This window comes from Monodelphis domestica, chromosome 2 (genome assembly GCF_027887165.1).
Source record: "Monodelphis domestica isolate mMonDom1 chromosome 2, mMonDom1.pri, whole genome shotgun sequence".
Lineage (NCBI taxonomy): Eukaryota > Metazoa > Chordata > Mammalia > Didelphimorphia > Didelphidae > Monodelphis > Monodelphis domestica.
The window spans coordinates 209,910,461-209,930,778 of NC_077228.1; the positions used below are offsets into that span (position 1 = coordinate 209,910,461).

Here is a 20,318-nt window from a genome sequence, read left to right on the forward strand (position 1 = left end):
GATTCCCTTTCCTAGCACTGGGTACAAGACTGTTGCATTACCCATATGCAGATCCAGGTTGCATTCCCAGAATGAGGAAGAGTACAAAGAACCATTCAGCTGCAGGGGAGTAGGGACCTTCATCACAGTTCCAGGGGGAAAAGATCTGCATTCAAAGACCAGTGCCACAGGCCAGGAAAGGCCTATTCTCCTAAGAACAAACCACTGTGGCAGAACTAAAAACTTATAGATCCCCAGGATTAGCTATGAAAGCACCTGCACAAAGCTTGGGACAATGCCTCCTCCACTGAAAGAAAAAAGCCCAATTTTAACAGTTTTTAAGTTAAAAGTCAAGAAGTAAAAATATGACCATAGAAAAGTTCCCTGATGACAGAGAAGATCAAAACATAAACTCAGAAGAAAATAGAAAAGTCAAAACGGCTACATCCAACACCTCAAAGAGAAATGTGAATTGATCTCAGGCCCAAAAAGAATTCCTAGAAGAGATCAAAAAGGATCAAAGACGGAAGGTAAGGGTTAAAAAAAAAAAGTAGAATTGGGGGGCAACTAGGTAGCACAGGGAGCCAGACCTGAAGTCAGGAGGAGCTATGTTCAAATCTAATCTTAGATACTTCCTAGCTATGTGACTTTAGGCCTTGCCACTCTTCTGCTCCTTAGTATCAATTCTAAGATAAGGATTTAAAACAGGTAAAACAGAAGATAAATTTAAGGAAGGAAGGAAGGAAGGAAGGAAGGAAGGAAGGAAGGAAGGAAGGAAGGAAGGAAGGAAGGAAGGAAGGAAGGAAGAATTGGCCAAATAGAAAAGGAAGTACAAAAATTCATAGAAGAAAACAATATTATGGAATCCAGTGACTTATGAGACATCCAAGAAACAATAAAACAAAATCAGATGAAAAAAATAGAAGAAGATGTGAAATATCTTACTGGGAAAACAACCAACCTAGTAAAGAGATCCATGAGAAATAATCTAAGTATTGGACAACCTGAAAGCCATGAACAACAACAACAACAAAAAAGCCTTGACATTCTTTTTTAAGAAGTTATCAAGGAAAACTGCCTTAATAGTCTAGAAGCAGAAGGTAAAATAGAAATGGAAAGAATTCAATGATCATCTTCTGAAAGAGATCCCCAAACGAAAACTTCCAAGAATATCATAGCCAAATTCCAGAGCTTTCAAGGTGAAAAATGTGCAGACTGCCAGAAAGAAATAATTCAGATATTTTAGAGCCCCAGTCAAAATAACACAAGCCTTAGTAGCTTTTACTTTAATGGATTGAAGGGCTTAGAATATATTTCAGAGGGTAAAGGAGCTACAATTACAATTGAGAAACACCTACCCAACAAAACTGAGTATAATCTTTCAGAGGAAAAACTAAATATCTAATGATAAAGAGAACATTCAAACATTCCTGGTGAAAAGCCCAGAACTGAATAGAAATTTTGACTTTCACGTTTATGTAAGATTCAAGAGAAACCTACTAAGGTAAGCAATAAAGAGAAATTATAAGAGATTCAATAAGATTAAACTATTTACATTTCTGTATGGGAAGAAAATACTTGTAATTCCAAAGAACTTGATCATTATTAGGATAGTTAGAAGGAGCATACATAGAGCATACATAGAGAAGGAGCATACATAGAGAGCATGGATGTGAGTTGGATAGGAAGATTTAAAAAAAAAAGGCGAGAGAGGAATGCACTGGAAGAAGGGGGAAGAGAGAGATATAACGAAGTAAATTATCTGACATAAAAGAGGTGCAGTAGAGCTTTTACATTGAAGGGTGTGTGAAAGGAACCCTCCTCCCAGGATCATGCTTTAGGGTCTGACCTGCTTTCCTGTGCTCCAGTATGGGAAGAGTGACTTAGGCACTTTGACCCAGAAAGAATCATGTTAGGATCTAGGGTTAAAGGAGAAAATATAAAACAGGGGTCCAGGAAGTGGGCTCTCTATTCCCTTAAATGTAGCAGTGAAAGGAAGGTGTAGGAGAGAGAGCCATGTGGAAAAGCACCCACGTGGCTAGTTAAAAATAGGCTTTTTTCTCTGTCTGCCTTCTTTTACTCATGTAAATATTAATAAACTCTAGAAGGGGAAGTGCTTAAACCTTACTCATTGGAATTAACTCAAAGAGGAAATAACCTTAGTATTCAATTGGGTATAGAAATCTAACTTACCCTATAGAAAAGTAGGAGTGAAAACAAGTTTAAGGAAAGGAGCTGATAGAACGGTAGACATATTGGGGAGATAGTGGATTAGAAGCAAAATACTTTTGAGGATGAACAGAGTGAAAGTAGATAGTAGGATAAACAGAGGAAAAAAGATGGAGGAAAATACACAATAATCATAAATAAAAAGTTTGATGACAAGTTTCTATTGTCATGAAAAAAAAAGCTCTACATCACCATTGAATATAGAAATGCAAATCAAACAACTCTGAGATATTCATCACATCTATCAGATTGGATAGTATGACAGAAAAAAAAGTGACAAATGTTGGAGGGGATGTGGGAAAATTAGATAGTAATGCATTCATTTATGGTGGAGTCGTGAACTTATCCAACCATTCTGGAGAGCAATTTGGAACTATGCCCAAAGAGCTTTAAAAACCTTTGATCCCAGAATACTACCAGGTCCATATCTCATACAGATTTTTTTTTTAAGAAAAGGAGGGAAAAGACCTATATGTACACAAATATTTATAGTAGTTCTTTTTGTGGTGACAAGGAATTAGTAATTAAAGGTAATGCTCATCAGCTGGGGATGGCTGAACAAGTTGTGATATATAGTTGTAATGGAATACCATTGTCCTAAAAGAAATGATGACCAGGAGAATTTCAGAAAAAACTCAAAAGACCTACATGAATGATGAAGAGTAAACAGAAACAGGAGGACATATACACAACAATAGCAGTAATATACTATGAACAACTTGACAGCTGTTCTCAGAATATAATGATCCAAGGCAATTCCAAAGAGCTTATTATGAAAAATATCCACCTCTAGAGAAAAAACTGAAGGAATCTGAATTCACATTGAAATACTTAAAAAAAAAACTTATTTTTCATGGGTTTTGGGGGAAGGGTCTTTTTTGTTTGTGTTTTCTTTCACAATGTGGCTAATATGGAAATAGGTTTTACATGACTGTACATATATACCGTGATCCCTCACCTATTGAGGGAGTTATGTTCCAGAGACTCCCACTATAGGTAAAAATCCATGAAGTAGTAGTGTTCTATTTATTTTATTATTTTTATAGATTTTTAGGTCTTTAAAAATCCTTTTCACTCTCCTATAAATCTTTTTCACATTCTTTTTAACCTTTCCCATACTCTTATAAACACTGAGCCAATCAGTGCCTAGGATACAGAACACAGCACTGTGGTTGGTTGCCTTTCATTCCATCAGCTAATAGTGTGCTGCGAACAATCTCACATTGGCAGACTTGTACAAGTGATAGTGATATACTTTATTTCCATTGTGCACAGTATGGTATTCATCCACAAAATCTCACGATATAGCAAAAACTCTGCGATGCAGAACTATATTTAAAAAAACAACATAAGTAAATTGCAATATAGCAAGGGATATCTGTAATCTATATTAAGTTGCCTGCCTTTTCAAGGAGAGGGGAAAGGAGAAAGGGAGAGAATTTGGAATTCAACATTTTAAAAAAGGAAGGTTAAAATTGTCCATGTAATTGGAAAAAAAAATATATATATATATAAATTAAATATTATTAGCAGAAAATAAAATAGATCAGTAGAGAAATGGAAAAAAAAAAGTACTTATTATCTTTTTGTGCTACAGGCTCCCAGAACCCTGGACGAAGCTCACCTCCTCCAGGTTATGTGCCGGAGCGTCAGCAACGTATCGCACGGCAGGGATCTTACACCAGTATTAACAGTGAAGGGGAATTTATTCCTGAAACCAGTGAACAGTGTGTGAGTATGAAGCTATAGGAAACATTTAAATAAGTGGGTAGGACCTGAAACATCTGAAATCAGGATGCCTGATTTAAAATGGAAATAATACAAGATTCTAAGAAAGACTGTCCTCTTGGGGGGTTACTCAACCTTGATAACACCACCATCATCCAAGATCTGGTTCTCAACTTTTCAGGTTGAGAAACTTTATTTTTATAATTTTACTAAGTAGTAATAAAATTCTTGGAGACAGTCACATTAGATTCACAGTACACTGGTTTGTAAATTAGAAATTCAATTTCTTAATTTATAGAATGATGTGCCCCTCTTGGTTTTAGGTTATAAATGAATAAAAAACAAATGAGTAATCATAAAGTTGCTCATTGAATACAGAGGCAGAGCAAGGGAATTTTCATCAAGCGTTTATTAAGGACCTACCATGTGCCAGGCACCATGCTAAACTCTGGGAATACAAAGACAAAAATGAAAGTTTCTGTTCTTAGGGAGCTTACATTCTATCACAGGAAATTAACAGGCACTTAAATACATATAGAAAAGAAATATATGATACATTTTAGAGGGATAAGTAGCTTTTTTTTTTACCTTTACATTCTGTCTTGGAATTGATTCTAAGTATCATTTCTAAGGCAGAAGAATGGTAAGGGCTGGGCAGTTGGGGTTAACTGACTTGCCCAGGGTCACATTGCTAGAAAGTATCTGAGGCCATAGGTGAATCCAGGACCTCCTCTCTCAAGGCCTGACTGTCCATTGAGTTTAGCTGCTTCTTAGCAGGAGACTTCATGTATGTTACCCTTGAGCAGAATTTTGGAGGAAATAAAAAATTCTGAGGGGTAGTTTCAAAGTAGAATTGCTCTCAGGCATGGGGATGACCAGTGTATGGAGACAAAGATGGAGTGTTATGTGTGAGGAACAACAAGAAGGCTAGTTTTGACTGAACCATAGTGTATGGGAAGGAAAATAATATATAATTACCTCCTATGCGGTTGAAAAGGCAGATCAGAATTAGATTATAAAGGGCTTTAAAACATAAACAAAGAAGCTTATATTTGATACTTCAGACATTAGGAGCTTCTGAAGTTTGCTAAGGAGGGGAGCAATACAGTCAGATTTACACCTTCAGAAAATCACTTTGTTAACTCTTTGGAGAATAGATTGGAACAGAGAGAAACTTGAAGCAGGAATCAATTAGCAAATCTAGGCAAGAGGTGCTGATTGGGAGTAGTAGCCATTAGTAAAACAAAAGGGGCATGTGTCAAAATTGTTACCGAGAATGACAGGATTTATAACTAATTAGATGTGTGAGATTAATAGAAATTTAGTGGATGATGAGAAAGTTGTAATCTGTAACCTCCACCAAGGTAGCCAGAATGATGATGGGACCCTCATCAAAAAGGGAAGTTGAAAGAGGTGAATTTTGGGAGAAAGGTAATGAGTTCAGTTTTGAACTTGTTAAGTTTGAGATGCTTACTGAACATCCACTGTAAAATGACTAAGCAGTCAGTGGAACCAAGGAGAAAACCTAGGGCTGGATATATAGATCCAAGAATTATATCCATGGAGATGCTAAATGAATAAATAGAAGCTGATTAAATTGCCAAGTGAGAAAATCATGAGTAAAGAATAAGGCCTGGTGCAGAGCCATGGTTAATAGGGATATATTATAGATAAGGTCTCAGACCACTATTTCAGGACCAGGAATGGAATGAAATTAGACACTCAAACTAGTTAAAATAAAGTTTATTTAGCCATGCCATGGAAAAAGTATTCAGCAAAGATAGAATTTTGGCACAGTTTGACTGTTTTCCTACTTCTACGTTTACCATGGCGATGTGCTAGTGTCAGGAGAGGATCTCTTGACTGCTCATGTGTTGGCTTTTGTACTTAAGCTATTTGGAATCTCCTTCAGTGGTTCACACAGGTCTCTAGGATAATTTCAATAGCTTTTAAGGAAAAACTAGTCTAGCCTTCACAGGATAGAGAATTAAGAAAGGGAACTGTGAAATGGGAGCAGATCACTTCAATTATACATAATGTAAAAATAATAAAGCGGTGAACTACATAACTATAGATCATAAAACTATACCAATACCGGTTCAAAACTGTTCTGATACTTTGATAAAGGTAATCAAAAGTATCTTCAGTGATGAAGTAACGCTCAAATGTGAACTTCCCTTCAGGGCCAGGTGCAAGGATGCTAAAGAAACTCTTATTATAAAAATAAAATATTTATTGAAATATATAAGGATAAAAAAAGATTTCTAATTCTAAGGGATTTTAAATCCACCCAAATAAACTCCCTGGTTCCACAAGGAACCGCTTCTCCTGTGTTTCATAGGCTACACTACTCCTCCCTGATCTAACGAACTCAAACTTATACTATCTAAATAAAAACTACCACTATTATCCTTATAATTCTTAACTTCACCTTCAAATTATAACATAGCAAAGGCTAGCTGGTTGAGTTTCAACAAGAATCAAGTTAGGACTCTGAGCCTTAACAGTCTCGGAGTCCAAACCGAAGACCAGGTTTTTCTTTGGTCTTCTCAGAATTAAATCAGTCTATAAAAACCGCAATAGATAGTCAATAATTTTTCCAAATTGGGAAAGGAAAAAACCCAACTCCTTCTGGTCTTTCCCTCAGATAGAGAGAGAGGCAAAGATGTTACCTCCTCCAGCCCTGAGAGAGAGAGTCTCTGAGTGTGTCTTTGCCAACTGCCAGAGACCAACTCCCAACTGCCAGAGAGAGTAATTGACACAAAAAAATGGTTATAACTGTCAACATTTGAAATCAACATGCTCTCTCAGCTCTGCTTCAAACTCCAGTTCTTTCTCAAGCCAGCACTCTACTTTTTATCCCTAAACTAATAAAACAATACTTATTTTTAATATTATCTTTACAGATAACTTCAGTTATACATAACTAACATTGATCAAATAAAGGATATAGGCAATCACAGGAGTCAAAAATAAATGATATGGATTATGTAAAATTAAAAAGCTTTCACACAAAATCAATGCAGTTAAAATTAGAAAGTAAATAGCTAAGTAGGAAAAATATTTGCTGCAAATTTCTAGGCTTTGAGGAATTTGATTCAAACATATAAGAACAAGAGTCATTCCTTATTACCTAAATGGTCAAAAGAGGTGAATAGGAAGGCTTTTTTAATTGAATTTTTTTTCAATAAATGAAAATCTACCTTTTTCTTTTCTTCCTATCTTTTCCATGCCCCCAACTGAGGGGAAAAAATGAAAATAAAATCCTTGTTATAAACATGTAGAGACAAGCAAAACAAATTCCGTTCATTGGCCATATAGTGTGTATATAATAAACGTACTGAGTCCACCATTTGAAGAGGTAGGTAGTTTGTTTCATCATGAGTCCTCTGAAATTATAGCTGGTCATTACTCTAATCAGAGTTCCTAAGTCTTTTAAAGTTGTTTGTCTTTACATTTGTGGGGGTGTACAAATTGTTCTCCTAGTTCAGCTAGCTTTACTTTGTATCAGTTTATACAAGTCTTCCCCAGGTTTCTCTGAAACTGACCCCTTCATTTCTAACAGTACAGTATAATTCCATCACATTCCTATAAACTTCTATCAATATTTTTGTTTGTATGGATCCTTTCCTTTTCTCTCTCATAGTGCCTCATAGTGGCATCACTGAGTCATAGTTTAATAACTTTGGAGAGATAGTTCTAAATTATTTTCTAGAACCTCTTGCCTATTACCAAATTGAAAAAAAGAGAAATAAAAACAAGATCCTTCTAACAAATGTGTGTAGTCAAATTGGCCATATCCAAAAATTTGTCTTACAATGCATCTTGACAGTGTGCTTTTTTAGATACTGTGCTTCATTATCAGCCTTTGGAATCATGATTAGTTCTTAAGCCTTTCAAAATTACTTTTTCTTTATACTGTTATTGTATAAATCATTCTCTTGGTTCTGCTCACCTTACTCTGCATGAGTTTATACCCGTCTTTTTTAGTTTCTCTGAAACTGCTCCTTTCATAATTTCATATGGCACAATAATATTACATTACATTTATATGCCATAATTGGGCAACTCTTCCTCAATCAATGGATACCCCCTAGTTTTTTCCCCTACAAAAAGAACTGCTATTTTTTGTACATATTGGGTTCTTCCCCTTTTTCTCTTGAGTACTGGCCTAGTAGAGATAACTCTTCCTAGAACAAAGGATATAAACAATCTAGTGATTTTATTCTGAATTGTTTTCCAGAATGGTTAGACCAGTCCACAGCTTCACAAACATTGAATGTGGGCTTTCCCACAGTCTCTTCAACAATTGTCATTTTCTTTTTTGTTGTCTTTGACAATCTAAAGAGTGTGAGAAGGAACTTCAGAATTGCTTTAATTTGGTTTTCTTTAATTAGTAGTGATCTGGAGAATTTTTTTAAATACAAAGAAATCAAAGAATGAGAGAAAAGATCCATTTGTGCAAAAATATTAATAGTAGCCCTTTTTGCTGTATCTGGAAACAAAGTGAATGTTCATTATATTAGCTCCAGAAATCCTGGCATGTTAATATTATAGATATAGATATAAAATAAATAAAAACAAAAAATAAATAATAATAATAATAATATAAAGGAATATTATTATATTGTAAGTAAGATAGGACAAAAGGTATGGTTTCATAGAAACCAGGGAAGAGTCATATAAACTGATGTGGGATAAAGTGATCAGAATCAGAAGAATAATTTATATAGTAACAACAGCACACACACACAAAAGAAAAACAATTTTGAAAGATTTAAGTTCTCTAATCAATACAGTGAGTAACCAGGACTTCAGAAGACTGATGATAAACCATGCTTTCTTCCTTCCCTCTACTTTCCACCTCCTTAGAGGAATGAGGGACAAAATGAGATAGGTGGTTTTCAGACATGGCCAAAATGTATGAATTTGTTTTGTTTAATTACACTTATTGTTATAAGGAGGACTTTTTTTTAGGAAGAGCAAATTTATGATTATGGGGAGGTCATGATACCAAAAAAAAAAAAGTATAGCATGGTTTCTAGGCTCCCTTCTCCAACTCCAATTATCTAGTGTAGGTTGATCCCCAAACCTCAATTACTTCTTTCTTCAAGTTACTAGGGATAACTTGAAGAAGCTGAAGAGTTTTCTATTATTATATTGTTCATGAGCCCCCATTTAATGCCTCTAATATCAGCTGCCAGCTAATATTATTCCAAAATTATTTAATTGATTAAAATAAATTAGCTTTTCCAAAGGAATGTTTACTGGGAAATTTGAAGCACAATATCCCATACCAGAAACATACTCTCCTCTAGGGAGGTAACACATTTAAAGTGATTGATACAAAACATTCCACTTCTCCAAGTTCACTTCAAAGAAAGTATGGATAGCAATAGAAAAGTTGCTCCCTTGCTTGCAAGACATGGTGTTTGACTGCTAGGTTGATTTACTGCTGGACAGAGTCAAGCAGGTCACTCCTTGGGGCTTACTCCTGTATATTGTTGCCACCAATTCCATTTGCCAAGAAAATCTTTGATGGCTCTTCTGACTTGATCTTTTCTACCTTGGAAAGAATAAATATAATAGAAATGGAAGAAGCAAGGACATAATGCATTTGTGGCCAGGCCTCATCAACTTACAGCATTACTTGCCCTACTTGCCACTAGGGAAGAGAAGGCAAGTGCATTTGCTTGAGCCTTTTGTTGGCTTGCTCAGCAGCCATATAAAAAGGCTTTTTCTCATCCTACAGTTACCCAGCAGGAAATAGTTACAGAGTACTTGGGCATGCCCTTAAGTAGGGAGGGAAAGGGCCTCTTAGTTCTGGGGTATTGCAAAGTAAGGGTATTGCATGTTATAAGGACTAGAACCTCACTGAAGAAAAGAAAGAAAATAGCAGCAGTGAAACATTTATTAAAAATAAATAGAAAGCAAAAGAAATTTAGAGAGCAAAGTTTTAGAAATACCATGTTAGATTTATTATATTTTTGAAAATCAAGCTACATGTAATAGATATTTGCAATTTCATGTAAAAATCTCTGTTCTTTTATGTGTAAATAACCATTTTTATTTATATTTGTAAAGTTCATAAAAGTATATATATATTTTTTTAAAATAAAAAGAGATTGTGAATATAGTGTGTTTGGGGTTTGGGGAATCACTGCATTTCTAACCAGAAGACCTGGGTTTTAGACCTAATCCACCAGTTGCTATGTGACCTTGGGCAAGTCACTTGAACACCAAGCCTCAGTTTTCTCATTTGTAAAATGAGGATAAGTGTAATTACTTACTACATATGAAATTGGTTGTAAAGAGTAAAGGTTGTAAACAAACCATAAAGTATTTTTCATAAAAAAGGAAATAAATTCATATGCTTATTAGCCATAGGCAGCAAGATAAAAAAAATTCTCTTCCAAAATCAGTACTTTTATGAAGTACAAAAAATATAGAAGGAAATAATAGAAATTTCATTCTAAATAATTACAAAATATATAAAACATCAGGGAGTTAATCTATCAAAGCATCTATAATGTTTTTATAAATCCAACTCCCTAAAACACACTCTCTATAGAAATAAAGGGAGATATATTGGAGATAGTCACTGCCCAAGTTTAGACCATGCCATAAAAATGATAATAACTAAGTGTATAGATTTAGTGCTATAGCGTTTGAATTGCTAAGGAGATACTTTATTTTGAGAGGAAACACTTTTAGAATTTAAATAAAGTAACAAAATTTATTTGAAAGAAAAAATATCTAGAATCTTAAGGGAAATAGTAAGGGTATGAATGAAAGAAGTATTGTGAGATCTTAAACTATATTCTAAACTTATTAAAATTACTTAGTATTGATTAAGAGAAACCCAGAAAACAGATCACTTGAACAGCCTAAGTAAGATATAAGACAAGCCATTTAAAAATGTAGCCTAGGGAGCAGCTGGGTAGCTCAGTGGATTGAGAACCAGACCTAGAGATGGGAGGTACTGGGTTCAAATGTGGCCTCAAACACTTCCTAGCTGTGTGACCTTGGGCACATCACTTGACCCCCATTGCCTAGCCCTTACCACTCTTCTGCCTTGGAACCAATAACACAGTATTAATTCCAAGACAGAAGGTAAGGGTTTAAAAAAAAAATTGTAGCCTAGTTTTTTATAAATCCAAGACTGTAAATTATATGAGGAAAGATAGCCTTTTTTTTTTCTCCAAGGGCCTGGCATCAGGTGGTAGTTTATTTTTTTTCCATGGATACATGATTCATGTTCCTTCTCTCCCCTCTCCCAGAGTTGACAAGCAATTCTACTGGGAGTTGTTTTTATCATCCAAAACCTATTTCCATATTATTCATTTTTATAATAGACTAATTTTTTAAAACCAAAACCCCAAGTCATATACCCATATAGACAAGTAATAAATCATATGTTTTCTTCTGCATCTCTACTCCAACACTTCTTTCTCTAGATGTGAATAGTTTTCTTTCTCATAAGTCTCTCAGAATTGTCCTGGATCATTGCATTGCTACTAGTAGCAAAATCTATTACATTTGATCATCTCGCAATGTTTCAGTTACTGTATATTATGTTCTCTTGGTTCTGCTTATTTCACTCCACATCAGTTCATGTAGGTCTTTCCAGTTCTTAAAAAAATTATCTAGTTCATGCCTTATAACACAGTACTATTCTATCACCATCCTATACCACAATTTGTTCAGCCATTCCCCAATTGATGGACATACCCCCAGTTTCCAGTTTTTTGCCACCACAAAAAGAACAGCTATAAATATTTTTCTACAAACAGGTCCATCCCCATTTTTTTTTTTATCACTTTGGGATACAAATCTAGTCGGATTGCTGGATTAAAGGGCAAACATTGTTTTAAAGCCCTTTGGGCAATTCCAAATTGCCTTCCGGAATGACTGGATCAATTCACAATTCCACCAGCAGTGCAATTTTGCCATATCCCCTCCAACATTTATTATTTTCCTTTACTATCATATTGGCCAATCTGCTAGGTTTAAAGTGGTACCTCAGAGTTATTTTGATTTGCATTTCAAAGATAGTCTTTTTTGATTTAACAAGAACTGCTAGGAAAACTGGAAAGCATTTTAGCAGAAATTTGGTTTGGCCTAGTATCTTCTACCATATTTTAAGCACAAAATGGATATGTGCCCTAAGTATAAAGTATCTTAGAAAAAAACTAGCATCAGATTTCACAAGTATAGCTAATGGAGAGAATTATTTTCCCTATTATTTTCCCTAAATTGAATTTTTTCTCAATTACATGTAAAAATAATTTTCAATATTTTTAATCTTAAATTTTTTAATTTAATTAATTTAGAATATTTTTCCATGGTTATATGATTCATGTTCTTTCTCTCCCTTCTTCCCACCCCCCTTCCATAGCCAGTGTGCAATTCCACTGGGTTTTACATGTGTCATTGATCAAGACCTATTTCCATATTATTGATATTTGCACTAGGGTGATTGGTTAGAGTTTACATCCCCAATCATATTCCCATCGACCCATGTGATAAAGCAGTTGTTTTTCTTCTGTGTTTATACTCCCACAGTTCTTTCTCTGGATGTGGATAGCGTTCTTTCTCATAAGTCCCTCAGAATTGTCCTGGATCATTGCTGCTAGTAGAGAAGTCCATTACATTTGATTGTGCCACAGTGTATCTGTCTCTGTGTATAAGGTTCTCTTAGTTCTGCTTCTTTTACTCTGTATCAGTTCCTGGACATCATTCCAGTTCACATGGAATTCCTCCAGTTCATTATTTCTTTTAGCACAATTTTTAATATTTTTCAAAGAATATTGAGTCTTGTATTCTCTTTCTCCCTCCCTCTCTACTCCCCTAACCTCCCAGCCCTTGAGATGATAAGCAAACTCATAGATTTTACATGTATAATCATGTAAAAAAAATTTCCACATTAATCCTTTTGTGAAAGGAAACTTGAATAAAAAAATGAGAAAGTTTTAAAAGTTTGCTTTGGTTTGGGATTCAGACTCTTTATCAGTTCTCTCCCCGCCCCCCCCCCCCCCCAAGCAGATAGCATTTTTTTTTAAGTTAACATGAGCCCTTTGGGATAGTTTTAAATCATTGCATTGCTGAGAAGAGCTGTTATTTAGAGTTGTTCATTGCACAGTATTCCTGTCACTATGTACAATGTTCTCCTGGTTCTGCTTATTTCACATTGTTTCAGTTCATTTAAGTCTTTCCAGGCTTTTCTGAATTGCTCCTGATCGTCATTTCTTATAGCACAATAGTATTTCATTGCAATTATATGCTATAACTCACTCAGCCATTCCCCAATTGATGATTATCCCCTCACATTCTAATTCTTTGTTTCCACAAAAAGAGCTGCTCTAAATATTTTCATATATATAGGTCCTTCCCCTTTTTGTTTTTTATCTCTTTTGGATATAAGTCTAGTAATAGTATTTTCTGAGTCAAAAGATATGTACTGTTTTATAGCCCTTTGGGCATAGGTCCAATTGTTCTCCAGAATGATTCAGTCACTTCACAACTCCCCGAACAGTGTGTTAGTGTCTCAATTTTCCAACATCCCCTCAAAATTTTGTCATTTTCATTTTTTGTCATAATAGCCAATCTAATAGGTGTGGAGTGATATCACAGAATTGTTTTAATTTGCATTTCTCTAATTTATAGTGATTTAGAGCATTTTCTTTGCATGATTAAAAGAGCTTTAATTACTTTGTCTGAGAAATGCCTGTTTATATCCTTTGACTATTTATCAGTTGGGAAATTATTTGTATTTATCTTTGTTCAGCTCATTTCTCTATGTATTTGAGAAATAATACTTTTATCAGAGTTGTAAAAAAAATTTGCATCATTATGATTGCTGTGTATTCCTCTCTGCCCTATTTCCCTATTTAGTTTCTGACCACCACATCCCCTAATTTGCCTTCTTTTTCATCAATCCCCACCTCTTATCTTTTATCCCCTTTCCCTCCTACTTTCCTATAGGGTAAGATAGATTTCTATACCCTATTGATTGTGTATGTTCTTCCCTTGTTGAGCCAGTTCTGATAAGAGTGAGGTTCACATGTTTCCTACTCTGTCTTCCCCTCTATTTTAAGCTCTTTCTTGCGCTCTTTTATGTGACATAATTTACTCCATTTTATTTTTCCCCCTCCTAATGCATTCTTCTTTCTCATGCCTTAATTTCTTTAATATCATCCCATTCTATTCAACTCACACACTTGCCCTCTGTCTAGGTATACACCTTCTAACTGCCCTAAGAATGCTATTTTCTGGGGGCAGCTGGGTATCTCAGTGGATTGAGAGTCAGGCCCAGAGAAGGTAGGTCCTGGGTTCAAATCTGGCCTCAGACACTTCCTAGCTGTGTGACCCTGGGCAAGTCACTTAACCCCCATTCCCTAGCCCTTAATAATATCCAACATTGATTCTAAGACAGAAGATAAGTGTTTAAAATAATAATAATAATGCTAGGTTTTTTTTGAGTTACAAGTATCATCTCCCCATGTGGGTATGTATACAACTTAACCTTTTTGACTGTCTTGATTTCTCTTTCCTGTTTACTTTTTTATGCTTCTCTTGAGACTTGAGACATCAGGACTGTTTGAAAGCCCTCTATTTCATTGAATTTCCCCTGAAAGATTATGTTCAGTTTTGCTGGATAAGTGATTCTTGTTTGAAATCCTACCTCCTTTACCTTCTGGAATATCCCATTCTAATCTTAGGCCCTCTAATCTTTTAACATAGAAGCTACTAAATCTGATGTTATCCTGATTGTGGCTCCATAATATTTGAATTCTTTCTTATTGGCTACTTGAAATATTTTCTTCTTGACTTGTGAGTTCTGGAATTTGGCTGTAATATTCCTGGGAGTTATCTTTTTGGGATCTCTTTCAGGAGGTGATCAATAGATTCTTTCAATATCTATTTTGCCCTGTGATTCTAGAATATCAGGGCAGTTTTCCTTTATAATTTCTTGAAAGATAATATTCAGCAAATTCCATAATCCTTAGATTCTCTTTCCTGGATTTATTTTCCAGATCAGGTGTTTTTCTCATGAGATAGTTCACATTTTCTTCTGTTTTTTCATTCTTTTGACTTGGCTTGATTGTTTCTTGAAATCTCATGAAGTCATTAGTTTCCACTTGCCCAATTCTAAATTTTCAGGCATTATTTTCTTGAGTGAGCTTTTGTACCTCCATTTCCATTTGACTAATTCTACTTTTTGTTTTTTTTTACCCTTACCTTCTGTCTTAGAATCAATACTGTGAATTGGTTCTAAGGCAGAAGAATGGTAAGGGCTAGGCAATTGGGGTAAAGTGACTTGCCCAGGGTCACATACCTAGGAAGTGTCTGAAGTCAGATTTGAATACAGGACTCCGAACACCTCCCCCCCACCCCCACCCCCACCCCACTCCCCAGGCCTGGCTCTCAATCTACTGAGCAACATAACTGCCCCCAACTAATTCTACTTTAAAGGGTTATTTTCCTCAGGGAATTTTTGTACCTCTTTTTCCATATGGCCAATCCTCCCTTTTAAGAAGCTCTTTTTTTCAGTACATTTTTGTATATCTTTTTACTTTTGGCCATTTCTGCCTTTTATGGAATTCTTCTCTTCATTGGATTTTTGTGCCTCTTTTACCTTCTTATTTCTTTAAAAATATTTATTTATGTCTTCTGCTTTATATTACTTTCATTTCCTTCCATACCCAGAAAGCTATCCTTTGTAGTAACAATTTTTAAAAATCTAAAGAAGGAGGAGAAAAGCAATCCAATAGATTCATCTATTCATCATCCAAATCTGAAATGATGTTCAGGATTTCAGATCTTTAATTCCCTAACTTTGCAAAGAAGGGATGGAGAGTAATTTTTTCAATTCTTCAAGTTCAATAAACAACTTACGTTTTTATCTTTTGTTCTTTCCATAAACTGCCATTATTGTTCTTTTATTTATTCCTCCCTAATTGATTTTCTGTTTTACTCTCTACAATAATTATTCCCTACTCAAGCCCCCATTTCTCATTCTCCAATTCCCATTCTCTCACTGAGGACCTTGACTCTTTACTGAAAAAATCGAGGCCATTCAACATGAGTTCCCTCTTCCTCATCTCAAAACCCTTTGACATCCTACCTGTCCTTTCCCTCAGTTTCTGACAAAGTGTGGTAGCCTTTCTCATTGCCAGAGCTAACCCATGTGTGCTTAACTCTATCCCTTCCCAATCTAATTTCTCTCCATTATGTGGTTTCTTTGCTATTGTCTTCAAATATATCCAAGTCTCCTTCATCCTTAACGTTAAAAACAAACAAAACAAAACAAAACAAAAAGCCACCTTCACTAGACCCTACCATCCTCTCAAGCAATTTTCTCCTTTTATTAGCCAACCTTTAAAAAGTTGTCTATACTTCTTCTTCTCCCACTCACTCTTTAACTCTTTTTTTATTCTGTCTTCTCACTTCATCTGACATCATTACCTGAAATGTTCTCTCCAAAGTTATCAATGATCTTTTTCAAAATCTGATGGTCTTTTCTCAATTCTCAACCTACATCTGCTACATTTGACACCCACTCCAGGATATTCCCATCTTTGGATTCTTATCAATTAGTATCTGTTGTCTTCGCCTCCTTGATCCTCAGTTGTCTTTGCTAGCTCATCATCTACATCATGCCCCAATATTCTGTCCTGGGTCCTCATCTCTTTTGCTTCTCATAGCAATATCAACTACTCCCATTGTTTATCATCTCCATGCAAATGATTCTCATATGTTTATATAGAGCCCAAGTCTCTCCTACATCACCAGTTGCCTTTTGAACATTTCAAACTAAATATCCCCAAATCATCTTAAACTCAAGTTGTCTAAAACAACTTATTATCTTTCTTACTAAATTCTTCGTGTCTTCCAGAGTTCCCTATTTATTTTGAAAGCACCACCATCTATCTTGTGTCTGAGTGTTTAGTCTCAGCATTATGTTGAATTCTTCCCCCTCCCTCCCCTCCACATTATCAGTACCCTGAATCTCAGGAAACCATCATAGCATCTCACATCCACTCCATTTTGTGCACTCACACAGTTCAGGCCCTCATTGTTTCTTAGCTAGATTGTTGTAAAAGCTTCCTAATTATTCTGCACACATCAAGTGTATCTCCACTCCAGTCTGTAAAACACACATTGATGGTAAAGTAATTTTGCTTTAGCACAGGCAGGTCTGACCACATGACACCCCTACTCCACCAATTCCAGTGGTTTCCTATTGCCGCTAAGATAAAATATAAACTCCTCCATTTAGCTTTTAAAGCTTTTCACATCCTAGCTTCAACCAGAGTGTATAAGAATGCCAAAGCAGAAAAGAGGTCAAGGAGAATGAGCATTGGGGAAAGGCTATTATATTTAGCCATAAAAGATCGATATAGTGTTCTTTGTATCTGATATTTTTCTTAGATTTTCTTCAGAAAGGATGGTACAATTTGGAAATGAGGGGAGTGGGGAGTTGGGAAATTGCCATGTAAAGACAAAGTATCAGTAATATTTATTTTTTGAAGCATAAAAAAGAGGTTAGGGAGGCAAAGAACTAGGGAAACATGTACATGTTCCCTTCTATCAGTATAGGGGGCAAAGAGGTAGAACGGGTCTGAGTTGAGCAACATAAGAGTGGAGGGGATGAGACTTGCAAAGACTGTGGGGAGAGGAAGCTATTTGCAAACATTTAGCACAAATAGTTACTGCATTTAAATGGGTTGTGATTTTACCCTCTTATTTGTGATTTTACTTCTATACTCAACATCTTTTGGTCCCAAGCCCAGTAGAAATACCTAGAAGTTGGAAATAATTTAACTTTCCTTCAGAAATAGACATGTTGGTGCCAATGAGTCTGACAACACACATTCCCTAAGCACAGTTCTCTAGATGTTTTTCCTTTGGGAACTTTTCTTTACAAATTGGAGTTGGGGTTGAGGAAAGAAGATGTTCTCAGAGTCCACAAAATAAGTTGATCTTATGTGTGTGTTTGACTTTGTTGCTTCATATTTACTTTCCTTTACCTTTGGGGGTCAGAGGCAAAAGTGTTGTGACATGCCAGGGCAGCTCTCTGCCCTGAGATGAGCTATGGGATATTAGTGAGGTTAGGTTCTGGATCCTGACCTTAAGGGGAGCATTCAGTGACTGCCATGCTGCTAATGTATGACATTGCCTTACAGATGCTGGATCCCTTGAGCAGTGCCGAGAACTCCGTGTCAGGAAGTTGCCAGTCCTTGGACAGGTCAGCAGATAGGTAGGTAGTATGACCAGCCATACTGCATTTTTTTTTAATATACAAGTAGGTCGAGGATGTGTTAGCCAGGGCTTTTTTATTCCTTCTGTTCTATTTGCTTTAGCCACAGTTCTCCCACCAGACTCCAAAAGGAGCTACCTGTGTGGAGGAAACTTCACTCTCTTGGAAAAGAAACTTATTGCTAAAAATATTATGTTTTTTCCTAATTATCCACTGACAGCAGTAACCTCTGTTGCCACCCCTTGACCTCTTGGCTGAAATCCTGGGCTGAGCCTGCTCCCTAGACAACAAAGGACTAAGTTAGATCCACTTTGGACCACATTGATGATCTTCACAGTAAAAAAGTTACATTTTAATCCAAGGATTTCAGATGAAGGAGAAAATGTGTAGCTTTGCATTCCATTTATGAATAATGAACTGGTCTTATGCTTTGAGTGAGGAAGATGGGGGAAAGGAGGGTTTCAGAAGAGGAAAGGTACTCATCTTCATGTAAAGAAATAATACTACTAACCTACTCATCAGCTAAACATGAACCTTTTTAAAGCTAACTATTAATTTGAAATTCAGACTTGTGATCTGGTCCAAGAAGTTTGTGGGCTCATTTTTCCACCTTTCTTAGCTCAAGCTCCTTATTCCTTCCAGATTCTTTTTTGTTGGCTAATCCTTCAGGTGCCATCTCTGTCAATCCATTTTTTCCTCACTTACCTGTCTATCCTCCCTTTTTCTCTGCCTCCCGGGGAGTGAATTTCCTATGATTTTATAATTATAGGTTTATTAGAGTTTTTCAAAAGAACTCAATTTTAAAATATTAAATATTATCCAGTATTAAAATATTCTTGAATTCTTGTGGCTAAAAAAAGTTCTCTCTGGGGGGGCAGCTGGATAGTTCAGTGGATTGAGAGCCAGGCCCAGAGATAGGAGGTCCTGAGTTCAAATCTGGCCTCAGACTCTTCCTAGCTTTGTGACCCTGGGCAAGTCACTTGACCCCCATTGCCTAGCCCTTACCACTCTTCTGCCTTGGAACCTAGTATTGATTCTAAGATGGAAGGTAAAGGTTTAAAAAAAAATTCTCTCTGGTGATGAGCTTCCCTGTACTTTGCTAGGTTTGTTTCATATCACTAGTCCATAGCCAGAGAAATTGAGGTAATAAGCATAGATAAAGAAAAAATACAACAAATTTGTGTTTATAGCAGATTGCAGTATCACATGATGCTTTACTTAGAGATCCCTGAAGATTCATCTGAAATTTATCATCATTAAAAAGGCAGAACAAAAACAGATCACATATTTTTCTCAGCTAAGAGGAGCAGATCTTAACCTAAGTATAAAGCCAATTACAAAAACCAAAATAAATAATAATCATTAAATGAAATTTTAAAACTTCTGCACAATCAAAATTAATACCCTAGGACCATGATGGTGAACTTATGGAATGGGTGCCAAAGATGGCACACAGAGCGCTCTCTGAGCACATGTGCCATGTGTTGTTTTGCCCCCTTTCCCCCAGTTCATTACTAGAAAGGCAGAGGGGCTTGCATCACCCACCTCTTTGCCCAGCAGCCCAATGGGAGCACTTTCTCCCTCCCCTGTTCAGGGTAAGGGAGTGTAAGGGGTGTGCCTAACACTTGGTCAGGGAGAGGGGGCACAGCACACAGTCTCTAAAGGTCATCACTGTTGTAGGATAAGAAGAAGGGAAATAGTCAACTGGAGGAAATATTTTTATCATATTTCTCAGATAAGGGCTTGACATCTGTTAGACAACTAAGAGAAAAATGTGAGACTAAAAGCCATTCCACCAACAGACAAATAGTAAAGAATATGAAAAACAGCTCTCAAAAGAATTGCATTCTATTAAATACCATATGAAGGAATGCCTCAAATCACTAATAATAGAAAATGTACAACAAGTCTACCCTGAAGTTTTATTTTGTACTCAGTAAATTGGCAAACACTAATGCATTGTCGGTGAAGTTGTAAATTATTACAACCTTTTCTGGAAAGCAATTTGGAATTATGCAAATAAAGTGGCTAAAATTTTGACCCAGAGATTATACCCCAAATAGGTCATTGTCAAAAAGAAAAGCTCTATATACAACAAAATATTTTTAGCAACAATTTT

The 20,318-nt window shown here is 35.9% G+C and overlaps 1 protein-coding gene across 1 annotated transcript in view; it reads left to right on the plus strand.

The window, feature by feature from the left end:
* MAP3K3 (mitogen-activated protein kinase kinase kinase 3) overlaps positions 1 to 20,318 on the plus strand; it is a 126,750-nt gene that overhangs the window by 90,886 nt on the left and 15,546 nt on the right. Inside the window, exons 8-9 of the mRNA XM_007482552.3 lie at positions 3,806 to 3,939; positions 18,126 to 18,199. Coding sequence (XP_007482614.1) covers positions 3,806 to 3,939; positions 18,126 to 18,199 — 208 coding nt within the window. The remainder of the gene's footprint in view (positions 1 to 3,805; positions 3,940 to 18,125; positions 18,200 to 20,318) is intronic.